The sequence below is a fragment of the Triturus cristatus genome, chromosome 5_2 (assembly GCF_964204655.1).
Source record: "Triturus cristatus chromosome 5_2, aTriCri1.1, whole genome shotgun sequence".
Classification (NCBI taxonomy): Eukaryota; Metazoa; Chordata; class Amphibia; order Caudata; family Salamandridae; genus Triturus; species Triturus cristatus.
In genome coordinates this window covers 975,726,249-975,743,841 of record NC_140588.1, presented here as the reverse complement: position 1 = coordinate 975,743,841, position 17,593 = coordinate 975,726,249, and the positions used below count along the sequence as shown (strand labels likewise).

Below are 17,593 nucleotides of genomic sequence, written 5' to 3'. Positions count from 1 at the left end.
TGGAGGTATGGTGGGTGGAGTGGAGGTTAGTTCTAGACAGTAACCGTATTTCACAATATCTTTGACCCACCTGTCCGTGGTGATGGAGTTCCACGTGGACAGGAACCTTTGTAGCCTTCCCCCGACAGGTGTTATGTGGTCGGGAGGAAGGGAGAGGGCGTCACTGCCTGTTTTTTCTATGGAGAGGACCTGGTGTTGCCGTAGCCGCGTCCTCTGCCCTTTGTGCTGGAGCCACGATATCCACCCCGGGTGTTTTTATCGTAGGTGTTTTGTGTGTTGCCCTTGTTGTATGTTTGCTGTGACCCCTGTCCTCTACCTGCTCCTCTATTTCCGGGGCGACGAAAGGAGCCGCTCCGAAAGGACTGCGTCTGTAGGGCCCCCATGGACTTTGCAGTGTCCGTGTCCTTTTTTATTTTCTCTAGGGTAGTGTCAACCTCCGGGCCGAATAAGTAGTCGGGGTTGACAGGTTGGTTGAGGATGTTATTTTGTACTTCTGGTTTGAATCCGGAGATTCGCAACCAGGCGTGTCGTCACAACATGACGCTAGTGTTTATGGCTCTGGCAGCTGTATCCGCGGCATCCAGTGCACACTTAATGGATGCATTTGTGAGAAGTTGTCCCTCCCTGATGAGGATCTCTGCACCTTCTTTGAATTGGTCAGGGAGATGTTGGAGTAGTTGTTCTAATGTGTCGTAGTGCGCTCGATCATAGCGAGCGAGGAGCGCTTGAGTATTGGCAATGCGCCATATGTTAGCTGCTTGGGCGGCAACCCGTTTGCCAGAGGTCTCTAGCACCTTGGACTCTTTGTCCGGGGGAGGAGCATCACCTGTTTGCGAGTGTGCCCTCTTGCGAGCATTCGCAACGACAATGGAATCCAGAGGTAATTGGCATCTAATGTAAGTAGGGTCCCCAGGCGCCGATCTGTATTTTTTGTCGATCCTGGAGTTTATCACTCTTGCCCTGGTGGGTTCTTTGAAGATGTCCTTTGCTGGCTTGAGGACCCCCTTTAACATGGGCAGAGTCTTTATATTCCTTTCTGAGGATGCGAAAGTATCCATGAGAAAGTCGTCCTCGATGGTGTCCGAGTGAAGTTGCACCCCATGATTGGTTGCAGCACGTTCAATTAGAGCGTTGAACGCGGCAGTGTCCTCTGTGGGAGATGTTTTTGCTCCATAGAGTTGCGGGTCCTGTGCATCCATAGGTGCACCTGGGTCTACAGGGTCATCCCAAGCTTGATCAGGGTCCTGTTGGCCATCAGGGTCCATCCCTCCGGGGTAGGGGACTTGGTCACCCATGTAGTCCTCCAACGCATCCGTGTCGGAGTGTGTGGGAGAGAAGGATTGTGGATCCTGGTAGGGTGAATGGAAAGGTTCGTAAAGAACTGGTTCTGAAGCCACTGGCAGCTTTCTCTTAAGTGGGATCCGAAAGGAGTCCAAAGCTGGCTCAGAAGTTATTCTCCTTTTGTGGATAATCATCCTGCCGGTGTCGGCGTCGATGATATGCGATGGAGACGTCTCCGCAGAGTGTTCGGCAGGCGTGATCGTGGTGTGGGTGACCCGTGTCCTGATTTGGAACAGTTTCGGGGCCGTGGATGGTGGCAGGCCAAAAGTAATGTTGGCTGGTGCCGAAGAGGCTGTTGGAGCTTTTATTGGCTCGGAGCCCGACGTGTCCTGGAGGACATTTTTATTTTTGGTGCGCAGCAACGGGTGGCACCTGGAGCGCCCTTGATTCCTTTGCGCCGACCGGTTCTGTGGAGGCGGGCGTGGACTTCTTCGGCGCCGGTGAGTCGTGGAGTCGAGGGGCGGGAATGGCCGTCGACGCCTTCGATGAGTGTGGCTTTGGTGGTGCCGTCGAAGCGGTGTGAGACGCGGCAGGTAGTTTGACCTTTGGGGTCGGAGCCGATTGCGTCGGTGCCGGGAGCCCAGTAGGTTTGGTGGCACCGAAGGTCTTTTTCCGTATGTCGACTCCGATGTCGGCCGCTTCGAGCTCGGCACCGAAGTCTCGTTTGTTGCGCTCGGTGCCGACGGGTTTTGCTGGCGTCGAAGGTGTGGAGGGCCTCGATCCGACCAGCGCCACTTTCGGTTTCGGTTTCAGTCGAACCAATACAGCTTTTGGTTTCGGTTTCGAAGAAGGGAAACCAGCCGGTTTGGGCATTAATGGCTGCCGCTGAATGTCCGAGGCCGGGCCCGAGGGCGGGGCCGAAGAACTGCGGGCTAGGTCTTGGGTAAGGCCCGAAGGCGATCCCTCGACTGGTGCCATAGACTGTTGCACTGGGATTTCCTCAGTCTGAACGGGTAGGCCTTGCTCGTCATCGGAGCTACTCTCTTCGGCCCCTAAGGCCTCATTGTAGTCTCCTACCTCAGTGTCGTCTTCATCTCTGCGAAAGAGTGTTTCGTCGACGTCTTCCGATCCGGAGTTATGTTCGGAAGCGGGGCTGGAGGGTAGGTTCTCCACTTCTTCGATATCTTCGGTCTCGGCGCTGAAGATTTCGGCCGGGGCCGGTGCCGCTTGCTGCGCCTCGAGTCTCGCCGCTCGTCGATTCCTGAGTCTTCTTGGATCGAAATCGGGAACAGGCCATACAGGTAGATTCGTCGTGATCCGGTGAAAGGCATTTGTTGCACACCGGATGGACGTCGATGTGTGGGTATTTCGCATTGCATACAGGGCACCGCTTGAATGGTGTCCTCGATTCCATCGTCGATGTCGGGTCGATGGTCAGGTAAGATGCGAAAAAGTTGGTTCTGGAAGTTAGTAAACTAACAAAGATACTATCGATACCGATCGGGAACAGTACCGACGCGAACTAGAGGCCTTTTGGCCTGAAAAGAGTTTTTCCCAACTTGAGTCAAGATAAGCACATCCGAACCCAATGCCGGAAAAAGAAACAATCTGAGGATGGAGAGGATGCCCATGCGCACTGTAGTCCAGGGGAGGAGTCACCTAGCCAAGGATACTTCGAAGACTCTTCCAGGACAACAACGTGCAAACATCCGGACCAAACACTAGGCGGCGATCTATGCACAGATATGAATTCAGCAGCCCACATGCCTCGAACTGATGGAGTCAGCTGGTACTGACCTTCTGATGTACATGGGGTCCTTCGAAGAATGTTTATATTTTTTCTCTGCTCGTGGAGTCACTGCTCTACACATGGCAGGCTCTTTGAATGCCTCCTTCCCCTGGTCCAGAACACTTGGGAGCATGGGCAGGAAGAAAACAAGTTACTTACCTGTAACTTTGGTTCCCCAGTATTGGTAACTTTCATAGATTCTCATGCTTTGTATCATTCCCCGTCGTCAGAATGGGAGCCTCGGTAAATAAAAAATATATCATAACCATAGAAACAAAAGAGAAAAATAGCCTTAGGCCTCATCTCATTTTGTAGTATATCACCCTATTTGTGTAAAAGAGCCCAAACTTTTGCCAGGACCAATCAGCACAGCCTCACCCTTTGGAACCTTCCTAAGAGAGCTCAGAGCCTCAGATTTTCGTAGCTGTTGTGCAAACAGCCACTACCTTAGTAAACCGGCAGAGCTTTCCCAGGGGAGGTGGGTGGGCGCATGAGAATCTATGAAAGTTACCAATACTGGGGAACCAAAGTTACAGGTAAGTAACTTGTTTTCTTACCCCAGTATTGGAACTTTCATAGATTCTCATGCTTTGTATCAGAATAGTAAGCAGTAAATCACAAAAGCACAATTTGGTAGACACTTGACCTTACATAACCATCTCAGTTTACAGTAAAAAACAATCATTACTGAACCAAATGTGCTTACCAGGATGGAGGGATTGTAGGGAAAGCTCACCTCTCAATGAAAAAGATTCCTGAGGACTGCTTGACCAACAGCAGCGTCATCTCGTCCCACCGATTCCAGGCAGTAGTGTTTCGTGAAGGTGTGTACACTGCTCTACGTTGCTAACCTGCAAATGTCTTTGATAGCAACTCCAGCAAAAAGAGCCACTGAAGACGCCATCGCTCTTGTAGAATGAGCACGGGCCCTTCTGTCCAAAGGTTTGCCCGCAGCCTGATGACAGAATTGAATTGCACTGGAGATCCAGCGGGAAATGCCACTCTTAGCGAGAGGCAATCCCTTCCGTGGTGCACTGTAGGAAACAAATAACTGTGTAGACTTCCTGAAAGATCGTGTGCGCTCGAGATAGAATTTCAGACATCTCTGGACATCCAAAGAATGCAATGTTCGTTCCGCCTGGGTAGAAGGACGTGGAAAAAAGGAATTCAAAATCAAGGGTTCATTCAGATGAAAATCCGAAGGCACCTTCGGGATGAATTTTGGGTTGGTTCTCAATATTAGCACATCCTTTTTGAACTGAAGAAATGGCTCCACTATGGAGAGCATGGAGTTCACTAACTCTCCTAGCCGATGTCAACGCTAAGAGGAAGGCTAGCTTCCAAGAGAGGAACTTCAAGTCCGCCCTGTGAATTGGCTCAAAGGGAGCTTTCATGAGCTGAGCCAGTACTAGGTTGAGTTGCCAGATCGGTGGAGGTGCTCGGACCGGAGGATACATCCGAAACAACCCTTTCAGGAACTATTTTACAATCCTCGCGGACCATAGAGATGGCCCCGATGTCTTTCGTCAAAAACGCGATATGGCAGCCAGATGTACTTTGACAGAAGAGTGCGCCAGACCTGATTTAGCCAGCGACAGGATGCAAGGTAAAACCTGATGTGGCAGGGATTTATAAGGATGGAGTTTATTCCTCTGGCACCACAGACAAATCCTCTTCCATTTTGCCCTGTATGTCTTATTAGTGCTTGGCGCCTGCGCCTGAGACAAAACATCCCTGCACTCCCTGGAGAGATTCAGATGACGGAATTCTCTGTATTCAGGAGCCAAGCTGTCAAGTGTAGTGACTTCGGATCCGGATGGAGCACCTGTCCCTGATCCCGCGACAACAGAGATGGAATCAGCGGCAAGCGAATTGGGCGATCCTGGGAGAGAAGCAGGAGTTCCGTGAACCAGAACTGCCGGGCCCACGCTGGAGCAATGGGAATCATCTTGCATGGTTCCGCCTTGACCTTCCTGAGAACTAGAGGAATGAGGGTAATGGGAGGAATGGCGTAGCAAAATGCGCCGAACCAAGCAATCGAAAGGGCATTCCCCAGAGATCCTCGATGGGGAACCTTGCTTGCATAAAACCGACATTTGGCGTTCTCCGGGGACGCAAAGAAGTCTATGGTCGGCGTACCCCAGACCTCGAACACTCCCTCCAGCGTGGCTTGGTCCAATTCCCACTCGTGAGTCACTTCCGTCTGACGACTCAGAGCATCCGCCGTGATGTTGAGGCATCCTGCTAGGTGCTCGGCTTGTAGGTTGATCTTGTGAGAAATTGCTAAATCCCAGATCGTCTGAGCTTCCTTGGACAGAGTTCGCGATCTTGTTCCCCCTTGCTTGTTGATGTAGTGCATGGCAGTCGTATTGTCCGTCCGGACCAGCACTGCACGATTCTGAATTCTGGGAAGGAACGCCAGCAAGGCTAAGTGAATGGCCATCAGCTCCAAGAGGTTGATGTGGTTTAGGCTCTGCACTGGACTCCAGTGACCACTGATTTGAAGCTCCTGGAGTACCGCTCCCCAGCCTTCCAAGGAGGCATCTGTGGTCACCACCATAGGAGACGGTGGAGTCAGGAATGTTAATCCTACTGCGATGTTCTCCTTTACCAGCCACCACTCGCAGGCCTTGCACATACCTGGTGTTACCCACACCTTGTCGTTGAATGACCCTTCTGCCTGGCGCCACTGTTTGTCTAACTCCTCCTGCAGAGGACGCATATGAAGCCTGCAATGCGGTATTAATGGTATGCAGGATGATATCAATCTGAGTAAGGACTTGTACAGGCGAACCGACAAATATTTCCTCTGCAGCACTTGACGAGCGGAGGTGATCAGCTTGCGTTGACGCTCCTCCGACGGACGAGCGGTGCATAGTGTCGTGTCCAGAATAGCTCCAAGGAACCTTTGTGACCTGGAGGGTATCAGCACCGACTTGGACCTGTTGAGCTGAATCTCAAGTGGGTGAACAATTGAATGCAAGTTGAAACGGCTTGAGAAGTCGCCTTGAGCGATGGAGCCTTGACGAGCCAGTCGTCCAAGTATGGGAACACTTCTAGCGATTGCTTTCTGAGAAAAGCAGCGACTGGTGCCAGCATCTTCGCGAATATCCGAGGTGCAGACCAAAGGCCAAACGGAAGCACTTTGAACTGGAAATGGCTCTTGCCTACTGTGAAGCGTAGATATTGCCTGTGAGCTGGGTGAATTGGAACGTGGAAGTACGCATCCTCTAAATCCAGGGACGCTAAAAAAATCGCCCGGATTCAGTAGACTGAGAATATCCTGGAGAGTGACCATCCTGAAGGAGAGCTTGATGAAATAGGTGTTGAGCTCCCTTAGGTCTAGTATAGGACGCCACGTATCTTCCGTCTTCCGAACCAGGAAGAACCTGGAATAGAAACCCTTGCCCATCTGCGAAAGAGGTACCGGTTCTATCGCCCCCTTGATGAATAGTTGGTGGGCTTCGAGATGTAACAGTCGGAGATGTTTTGAGGGACGGGCGTCCGGAGCTCTCGTTGGAGGAAGATCTTGGAATTCCAACGTATGGCCACTCTGAACAATATTCAAAACCCACCGGTCCGATGTTATAAGGACCCAGCTGTCCAGACAATAGGAGATCCTGCCCCCAACCGGTGTCCTTGGTAGGGGAGGAACAGTAGTCAGAGCCAGGAGGCCGCTATTGCCTCTTGGCATTGTCTCGTCCCTGACGATTCGGACGTCCTCTCTGGGACTGACTAGAGAAAGACGCCGAATGACCTTGGCATTGGTTCGAGTACTGAGCCTTGTACAATTGCCCTGACTGCGAGGAATACTGACGCTGGTTGCCTCTGTAAGAAGTGAACCCTCGTCCACGAGCTCCTCTGAATGGAACCTTCCGATAATTTAAGGATCCTAAGGACTTTGCTGTGTCCGTGTCCTTCCTGATGCTTTGCAGGGCCTCATCAACATGCTTGCCAAAAAGCATTTCCCCGTCAAATGGAAGGTCCAGGATCTTATTTTGGACCTCTTGACGGAACCAGGTCGCTTTTAACCAGCCTTGACGGCGCAAGACCGCTGACCCGGCCAAAGCCCTGAAAGCGGTAGAGGCTATGTCCATAGCACAGTCAATGACCTCAGAGGAAAATCTCTCTCCTTCCATGAGGACTTGCTTGGCCTCCTCCTGACTAGAGTCTGTTAGTAGATCCATAAACGGCTCCATGTCGCACCACATTTGGCGGTCGTACCTGCCTAGAATGGCTAATGAATTTGCTGCCCGAACCAACAAACTGGCCATGGTGGAAAATCTCTTACCTACATTGTCCAGCCGCCTGCCATCCTTATCCGGAGGCGTAGTCAAAGGTGTTGAAGGATTCTTGGACTTGCTCTGTGCGGCCTGAGATATCACAGAGTCAGGCTTTGGTTGTCCAAGAAGACATGCAGGACTGCCCTCAGGGGCCTTGTATTTCTTCTCCAGCCGGGGAAGAACCGGGATGACAGTGGCCGGGTTCTGCATAATCTTGATTCCCTCATCCCACACATGCTCAATGATGGGAATTGACCTGACAGACTTCTTGAATTGTGCCTTAAAGTTAAAGAAAACAGTCCGACTGTTCCACTGTGAGAGGCAGGCCAAACCGTTTGGATGCACGCTCCATAAGATTATGGAATCCCCCAATATCTGCCGGAGGCGACACGTTCGTGTCCCGCCCTGCAGTGTCCGGATCTTGCATTCCAGTGTCATCAGGATCCACATCCGGATCCCCTGGATCAGTTAGTGGGACCACGTGCATTTCATCCTCTTCATCCGTATCAACATCCTGTGTATCCTCATTGGTAGGGTCCGGATACGAAGTCTGAGGAACCACTACTGGTACCACCACTGGTGAGGTACGCGGTATGTCTTTAGGTAGAGGTGGCAAGTCCACTGACGGCCCTCGCGGAACCACTGATGTAGATGGATGCACTGGTGGAACGTCAGGGTGTGATGGAAATCGAGCTCTGTAGTCCTGCAACATCATCTGCAAGTCCGTAACCAGAGCAACTGGTAAAGCTATCATGTCCTGTCTCAAAGTGCGAGGACGTACTTCCTGCTGAACATATTGTTGTTCCTCCTGCTCATCTTGACCATAATACTCCTCAGTATCAGTGTCTTGCTGCTTCACATGCAGATCTGAGGGACTGTAGGCATCCCCATACTGCTCAACCTCATCCTCCGACTCATCTAGTAGCATAGATGGTGGTAAAGGCGTAACCCGCCTAGGTGATGTCATATCCGGTGTAATTTTCAACCTCTATTGAAAATCCAGAAATTTGACCCGTCGACGGTCCCGTCGTCGAAGGAATCCCAAGCGTCGACGAAATAGACGATGAAATAGTCGACGGCACGGTAGTCTTCGTCGACGGAGTGTGAATCGTCGTCGACAATGAGGTCGTCGACGATGCTTGAATAGTCGTCGACGGTAGGATCGTCGACGGAGCCTTCTTCGTCGACGGCAAGCTCGTCGACGGAGCTTTCTTCATAGTCGGCGGGACAACCGTCGATGGTCTCGTCGACGAACTCGTCGTCATCAGCATCGACGACGACGCCGCCGTCATCGTGGTCTTCGTCGCCGAAACTGCCGTCGACAGGAGCTTCATGGAAACAGTCGTCGACGACGAGAATGAAGCTATCGTAGTCGATGAAACAGGAGCAGACATCGTCGACGGTCCCGTCGACGAAACCAAGGAAACAGTTTTTGCCGTGGAAATCGTCGTCTACGTACCTGCTTTAATCACCGTCGACGGACGCTGTTTCTTCACAGGAACCATCTGTGGAGTTCCTGCAGAGTGTTTCTTAGCAGGCTTTTCCTTTTGGGACGGAGGAGAAGATATAGAAACCTCCTTTTTGTCCCTAGAGGCTGTGTCTACACAGGCAGCCTGTCCCTGCCTCTCCTTTACACTTCCGTGAGGAGATTTCATGGGACCAGCCTCCTCAGACCTTTCAGAGATCCCGTGAGGGGCTTTGACAGGGGGTTCCGCAGAGATGGAGGGAGATGACCTACCCCTCTTCTTTGATCTCCTGGAGGAGGTGCCAGAAATCGAATCCTCCTCATCTGAAGAGAGAACCTCCTTCCTGGTCTTCAGCTTTTGCAGCCATGTCAGCAATCGAGCCTCTCTGTCCCGCAAAGTCTTCGTAGATAAGGTCCGACAAATCTTGCAGTCTGTGACCTTGTGTTCAGGGTAAAGCAGTAAATACAACTCTCAGCTTATCCTCAATGAAAAGTCTCTTCTTTCCACAAGAAGCACAGGGCCTGAATAAGGCTTTCTTTTCCTTTTCTGACATAATGTCACTATAGTTGTTAAAATGTAGATTTCTGAAAGAAAAGTTGAGAAAACTGAGCAGAGCTCAGTGGAGACTCCCTAGCACAACGTGCGGTAGAAAAATCTGAGGCTCTGAGCTCTCTCAGGAAGGTTCCAAAGGGTAAAGCTGTGCTGATTGGTCCTGGCAAAAGTTTGGGCTCTTTTACACAAAGAGGGTGATGTACTACAAAATGAGATGAGGCCTAAGCCTATTTTTCTCTTTTGTTTCTATGGCTATGATATATTTTTTATTTACAGAGGCTCCCATTCCGACGACGGGGAATGATACAAAGCATGAGAATCTATTAAAGTTCCAATACTGGGGTAACTGGCTTTTAGTCTGGGATGGCAACAAGGTCTCCAAGAGGAAGCAAGACTGGGGTTTCTCTTCCTCTAACTGCACTCCGAACGTGTCAGCAGCCCTTTTGAAGACTTGATTGTAGATCCCTATGTCGTCCGGCGGCGAAGGCCTCGACGGATATGATTCTACGCCCTCTTCTGGTGATTCGGCGTCGAGATCTTCCCACGGCAAGTCGTGAGCCTCCGTAGAAGTCGACTCTTGGTAAGTCTCATCTTCTTCCCCTTCGCCTGTCCGGTAGTACAGGTCTTCTTCCAGTTCCTCTCCAGGTTCAGGTGTGTCCCGCGCTTGGAAGTCCTCGACGCCCCCTTCTGTTTCGGGCGTAGTCTTCGACGGTATGCTTTAGAATTTTAGCTTTTCGTCAAAGTCTTTCTTGCGTTGCAAGATGTTAGCCATTTCGGCCTCGAGCCTCTTTCTTTTCCATCTCTGCCGCATGATCGGCTTCGAGGGCCTCGACCTTCCTCTTCGCGGTTGTCGACGTCGAAAACTGTCTCGGGCCTTCGCCTTTCGACGTCGAGGCCTCTTTTTGTGGCTGCTCTTCGGCACCTTTCCCTTGTCTTAGGATTTCGCCGCCTGGGGGTCCTTCTCAGAGGATCCAACGGTCTGCTTGTCCCTGGATGCAGTAGTCGACGTCGAGTGCTTCGACGGCCCTGCTCCTTTTGAGGACTTTGGCTCGCTTTTGCGATTATCAGTAGAGGGTTTAGGGTTCGACGAGACTTACCTCCTTCAACGTTTTCTTTTTGACCTCGACAACCACGACGTCTTCAGGTCCTTCTGCTACGTTGTCTTCCTCTCCGCTGGAGAGTCCCAAATCTCGGAGCGATGGGGGTGTCCCCTTCCCCTGCATGTTGTAGTTTGCTCTTCTCTGTCTCTCCCTTACTCTGAGAGTCTTGGGGGTGAACGCTGCACAGGCGTTGCAGTCCTCGCTTCGATGGTCGAGCGGCAAGCAGAGATTGCAAACCGGGTGTTGGTCCTTTTGCACGTACTTGTGGCAGTTTGCGCAGAATTTGAACGGAGTCTTGTCCATCACCGCGCCCAGGGAGCCCCCTGTATGCGCATTCTCCTTCGAAAAACATCGAATTGTTTGATGTTCTCTGAACTGTTGTCGAGCTTCTTCTTTACTTGATCTCCGGTGTCTTCCCCGGTGATAAATTCCAATATTCTTCTCTCTTTCGTCGATTCTTCTCTCCAAAGTTCTTGGAGCTCCTCCGGTTGATCCAGACCCAACGGCGGAAAAAAGAATCTGAAGATGGCGACCAAAGGTAGGAGCTTCCGGAGGAAGCGTGTCGACGTCACGAAGGACACCAAATGGTGGTATGTCGACGCCCACCTGGGCCACGAAAAAAAAAAAAAAAAAAAAAGAAGAAATACTACAATTCCGGACCCAACCACTAGATGGCGGAATAATGCACAGCATAGTGAATCCAGAAAGAGTCCCGCTGCAAAATTTCAAATTAAAATGTGCTGAACAAGCAGCTCTCTAGCTGTTCCCAAACTGGGTTTAGCAATTATTAAATGTAGTAAGGTAAAACAGTGTAAGCCTATGTGAGAGCCAGCCTCACAACAGTGACATGACTTTGGGGGATTTTCACTGCCAGAATATGTAAAACATGAAATATACAAGTCCTACTTTTTAAATACCATGAACCCTGTTCAATTAGCTGTTAGGGCCTACCTTAGGGACGACGTAAACACATTAAAAAGGAAGGTTTAGGTCTGGCAAAATGATTATTGTGTCATGTCGAAATTGCAGTTTTTAAAACTGCGCTACAGTGGCGGTCCTGAGACAGGTTTTACAAAGCTACTTTAGTGAGTGGCACAATGAGTGCTGTAGCCCAATTGTAGCATTTAAAATACAGGCCCTGGGTACAGGTACCATTTACTAGGGACTTACTTACAAGTACATTAAATGTGCCAATTAGGTGTATGCCATGTTTAGAAGATAGACCAACAGCAGTTTACCACCAGTTAGCAGGAGTAAAGTGCACAGAGTCTTAAAAGTCAACTAAAGGGTTCAAAATAAATAAAATAGGGTACGAAATTCTAAAATCTGAGGGAATACCACATAAAAGATAGTCATTTCCAACAGCCATCAATATGAAAGGCTCAGTAGATACCTGGTTCTCTTCCTCTCTTGAAGGCTGTACTCAATTGAAAAGGGTTTGTCATGCTTCATTCTTTTACTTATTCCATCATTTGGGAGGCCCCCCCAAGGGATTTCATATTTTCCTTTTTAACATCTATATTCACCCTTTCATCTCCTTTATCAGACCATCCAGACACATGGCCATTATATATGCCATTGATCCTCTTCAGATTATCCACCTTGGTGGCTTGGCTATCTTCTCAGCCACTGGTTTCAAGACAAGTTTGCACAATGTCCAGGTATGGACATCTTCTGCCTTCTTGAAGTTTAACGCCTACAGCAATTTCCCCGTACCATATATTACATTGGTCTTGCTTCATCGATTTGTGGAATGTTCCATCCTCCTCTCGTGTCAAAATGTTCATTGGTTTAGTCTGCTGCGCAGCACTTCGAATCATATGCAAATCCGATGGCACAGAAACAATATCTATGATTGAGCAGGCGTCCTGGTGCATTGTGGTTTTGAGGACATGATGTGATCATGAGCGCTGCAATCCACGCTTGAAAGCAAAAGCATTCTTCAAAGAAAGACAATATGCAATATTCCAAACTCATCATTAAGTGGCAGGTGAGAGCACATTATATGAGCTATAACAATACATTACAAACTAATTTATTTTGAAACTCAGACATTTTGGCTAGGTTTCCAACACTGTGAATGTGGTTTAGCCTGTATACCAGTAAATACATTGGTGTAGAAAACTATAACTCACAGAGTAGTGGAAATGGTACAGCAGTGTGATTATGGGCACCTTTTAAAACCTTTGCTTTGATAACCAGATGTACGGTGATTAGTATTCCATTAAAACGCAAAATACCCAGGCTGTGGAAGATTGCGATGCCACAAGCAAAAGTGAGGAAACAAAAGTCTTCACACCCTAAGGGTCATCACGAAGAGCATCAAAGTTTGGTAGAGTACTCCTTTTGAGAAATGACCGGGGATGAACACAGTGTCATCGTGAAGTTGTCAGCAGAAAGAGATGCTTCAAGCCACAGTGGACAGCGCAGGAGGACACAATGAACACATTATTTACACAGCACCAAGAAATTCAGGAGGATGAAACCAAGAATCCTCAATAGCCACGGCAAGGACATCGCAGAGTCACAGTATCAATCCCCGTTTGGTGCCTGGGAGAACCCCAATTTGCAAAGATTGTTGAAGTAGTACATTCAGGTAATGATGGCACTGGGAAACTCATGTTTTAAGTATTGTGGACAGCCGCACTGGCTCTGTAACGAACCAGTATTTGGAAAGTAAAAATGGGGTGATGGACAGTTTCTAGGCATAGCTGCAAATCTAATTTATTTACATAATCAGATGTGTCAGGATTAACAAATACTGAGACAGAAAGGGCTGGAATCCCCGCACACTGTGCCCAGAGATGAGGGATGACGCCATCAGCACCTGTTCTGAAGTTTTCAGCCAAGCTGGCTGGTGCATGGAAAGGGCAGGGTTCAGAGTCCTCCCAGAATTGTAGGTCAGGCACGAATAGTGTGCATGGAAATCACTGTGGAGTTGCATAGAAACCAAACTGGGGGGAAAGGCAGGCCCTGCTCCAGCTTGGGTTACTTCTACATTTCTGTCGACATTCGTCTTTTTGTTTGAAAGGGCGCCCACCACACCACAGAAATAAGACCAGGCAGGCCAGGATTCCTGCTGTGTCTGAAGGTAAGAAATCTACGGTGGATGCTGTCGGGTCAAACAAGTGCTTAGTCTTATGTTGGAATAAAGTTTTAAGCCAGTCAATTAATTCACCAAGAGCTCGTAGAATGTAAATAATGTAAAGAATGTAAATAAATAATATTTGTTTTTATACATGCAAAATGTTTAAACACATACGGCTGTCACATATACAGTTATATCAACAACAGTGAGAGAAGTGACATGTGATCAAGTGAAACAAATTGATACAGTTGCGATATCCATGTACTGAAAATAAATGTTAAATATATTTAAAAATGATATTGGTCTGTCCTTTAGTAATTTGTGATAGTTACTTATGCCTGAGGGTGAGGGGACTGACGGACATGGCTTAGAAACACGTGAAGCGAAGGCAGGCCAGTGCTGGCGGTCACAAACTCTGCTTGACAGCCCAGTCCCAGCACTGCTCTTGGACACCTTGCACATGTGATCCCAGAAAATGGTTGACACTGAAAACTACTAAACATTTACACTACTGAACGTTCCATTAGCCTAAAGCACATGCACTGGTGTATTCATCATTATTCAGGAATTAACATGTTAAAACAGAGCAGAATGGCTATTCAACAATGACTGCCCCTTCACCATCAGTTAAAAGAAACACGTGCACAGCTTAAAGTTACTTTAAATGCAACAGAGAACCCTACCAAAGACATCTTTAATCCTTTTCATTCATACAAAACCACTGCAGGCAGCAGAAATGACATAATTAACTGCATACCTGGTCTTCCAACAGTGGGTGGGGACACAAGCATGGGTTGCACAGCACTCTGGGGTGGGACAGTAGACGTCACCGTCGCTTGAGTGACATTTGCCGAATTAGAAGTGATGACTGTGGCGGAAGCAGAATTACCACAGGTCGAGGCAGCAATTACAGAAGAATTCACCTAAAGGAAACAATAGAGCGAGTATTAATGATTAGCATCAGAAGCAGGGCAAAAACATTCATGTTGAGTAACCTTTCTACATCATTTAACATTCAAAATGGGGCACAAAGCGATTTTCAGATGGTAACACAGCAGCTCTGAGGAAAAGCAAGAGGGTAAGAACATGGCACCACAGAACAAGCACATGTCCAGCACCCGATGGGCATACTAGACTGAGGAATGACCAAGGCACATTTACTAAGAAGAATGCGGGCCTGTAACTCAATTTCCAGTCAAAGGGGCACTAAGAAGGGTTACCTTAACAAAACAAAGGCAGTTCAGTATCTTTTCCTGGTCTCAGCCATCCCGGAGTAGATTAGCTCTAGCTGCCCCAGTGCAGAGAGCACATTGCAAATATCTACTCTAGACACTGGCAAGAGATGTAACCCTGGCGACTCACAGAATCCACCGCTTATGAACTTTGTGGGGGAAATGGCCATAATCACTTCGCAAAGTAAGCACTTGAAGTTCACAAGAGTAGAAGAGTACCCAAGACACTGCGGCGCTCCCCCAAAAGAACTACACTAAGGAACACTGATCGAATGAACAGAAAGGAGTCAGGCAGGAGGGTGGTGCTCCTATATAGTGAGCTCCCAACACGGTTGATCTGCGGCATCTTGTGGAATTGCGGCTGGATCCACCTCACCAGCAACAGATCATTAAGACAGCGCTGGAAACAAAAATAAGCTTCTTTATTTATTCTTGGCACAAGATATCAAACCTGTGGAGAAACTTCAGCCAGCAGAGAGAAAAGGTCCACTGATTCCACATGTAACTTCGTGTTTCTGGCTCTATGCCTGTCAATCCTGGAGGTTTCTTATTAACGCACTCTCAGTAGCTTTATCTTTAGGACAGTTCACAATAACAATTTCAAGCAGCACTAGATGCACACTGTGCTACTCATGTCAAAAAACAGATGACTTACAAAGCTTTAAGTGTATTAAAATGTGGAATAAAATCAAAAGGCTCTCTGAACCAAGAAACTGTCTTTTAGGACATTGGGAACAAAGAAAATATTATGAATTTTGAATGTTGTGACACTTATTTACATATTAAGGGTCCTAGGTGTTTTGAATCAGTTTTCAGTATCTAATCTTTCGGTCATTTCCAGAATTTACATTTTTAAGAACAGTGCAGTTTAACAATAAGACTTTTAGTAGTTGGGGGAAAAAAATGCCAATTTGAAAAATCAGATTTCTAAAGGCAATTTAAGAGTTCTGTTGTGTGATCAGGTGGTAACCAAGTAGTCCAACAAATGCAAGTTATGTATCCCACCGCTGATTCACCAATGTAAGAAACTGGCTCTGTATATACTGCACCAAAGTGAGGTACAGTGTGTATAGAGTCCAAGAGTCCCCAAAGGTAGGCAGAGGTTAAAGTTAGATAGAACCTTACTCTCTAAAGTGGTAGCTTGGTCGAGCAGTAAGGCAGTATCAGAGGACAGTGTTAAGCATTTGATGTACCCACTCAGTCAGCAAATGAATTCACACACTCAAGGACTGAACTGTAGGCCAATTATTTTTGTATAAAAATATATTGTTGTTTATTTTCAGAACCAAGCAAGCCTGGTACAGGTAAGCATTAAATGCTCTTCAGTAATACGTTACTGGATATAGAACAGTTGAAAAATGCTATAGGAATTGTACTTTGATTTACAGGGGAGCAGTAGAATGCAACACTTAGCAAATGCAGTACATTCAAATGAATAGGCTTTTTCAACAAATTGCAGGTAAGTTACTTTAACGTTACTTTTTCTAACTCAGTGCTGGATGCCTAGATTCAGCACTGGGAGATTTCCTGAAAACAGTTGAGAAAATGTGTTTTGGTTATTGTTTTGATTTTTTAAATTTTTTTTTATACACTTTGTTTTCCAACACACAACATGGTATCAGCACATGACATAGGACATGACTTATGGAGATCACATTGAGTAGTACACCACCCCATTCGACAGTTCCACTTGGAATCCACATTGAAAAAAAATATCAATAGCTTTTACGCATCCCATGAGAAATGTCCAGCTCCAATAAGTCGTAAACATGGCGCAACCCTGTGAGATAGAGAGCCTGATACAGAAAGAATGCAGGGACCGGGGGGCATTTACAATTTTAAGTGTGCGGAGGAGAAGCCTCCACCTCCGCCATCAGCCGGGCCATCTGTTCGGTTCGTTCCCTACTTAGCTCTACCGTTGGGGAGATACAGATGTCCCCCCTGTATTTATTCAATTTTCCCCCATTTATGGTCCCATTTCTTGGGGCAGTCACGACCTTTAAAGACCAATTTCTCGGCAATCATTGCTATGTCCATATCCCGTGCCCAGGTACTCCGGGTCGGGACCACCTCCACCCCCATTTTTGTGGGATGTTTCGTTTCGCGATGGCGAGTCCCATCGAGGCCCAAGTCTGTTCAGCCTGAGAAAGATCAGTCGCCCCCCAAATATTGAGTAAGCATAGGTGAGGAGATGGCGGGAGGGGTTTGCCGCTGACTCTCGCCAGTTGAAGGGCGTTCCCCACCCAGTAGTCCTGAATGCGTGGGCAATCCCATTATATGTGGAAGAAGGTGCCTACTTGATTGCAGTGTCGGAGACAGAGCGGTTGGGATGTCTACCTATCCGAAACAGGAGTTTAGCATCAAAATAGACACTATGAAGAACCTTAAGCTGCAGAATTCGCATACGCATAGGAATGGCGACTTCACGCTGGGAGGCCAGAGCGTCTCGCCAGTCTTCATCTTCTTTGTCCCCCAAGTCTTTCTCCCGGCTAACCCTCAACTTTTGCATCGGATCTACACGATTGTTGACCAATTTCTTATAAGTAAGCGAAATGGCCTTATGATCCATAGGGTCCAGTAATAGCCGATCCTCCAAAAGGGAAGAAGTCCGGAAGGGGGGCGTCCTTCGGCAAACCAGCCGATATGGCATGGCTGATCTGTAGGTATCTGAGAATTGTTTCGATTTTTAAGTAATATTTCAAGTTTTCAAAACTCCACACTTAGTCGTTTTTTCGAAAGAAAATTGTCCATGTTATTCTATGGAAGAAAATCAGGTTATTGGTTTGCAGGTAAGTTAACGAC

The 17,593-nt window shown here is 48.0% G+C and overlaps 1 protein-coding gene across 3 annotated transcripts in view; it reads right to left on the bottom strand.

Annotated features, from left to right (window-relative positions):
• LOC146829515 (UDP-N-acetylglucosamine transferase subunit ALG13-like) overlaps nt 1-17,593 on the bottom strand; it is a 1,246,203-nt gene that overhangs the window by 267,011 nt on the left and 961,599 nt on the right. For all 3 annotated transcript variants that reach the window (XM_085608211.1, XM_085608212.1, XM_085608213.1), the window contains one exon: nt 14,317-14,482. In XM_085608211.1, the coding sequence (XP_085464337.1) occupies nt 14,317-14,482 (166 nt within the window). The remainder of the gene's footprint in view (nt 1-14,316; nt 14,483-17,593) is intronic.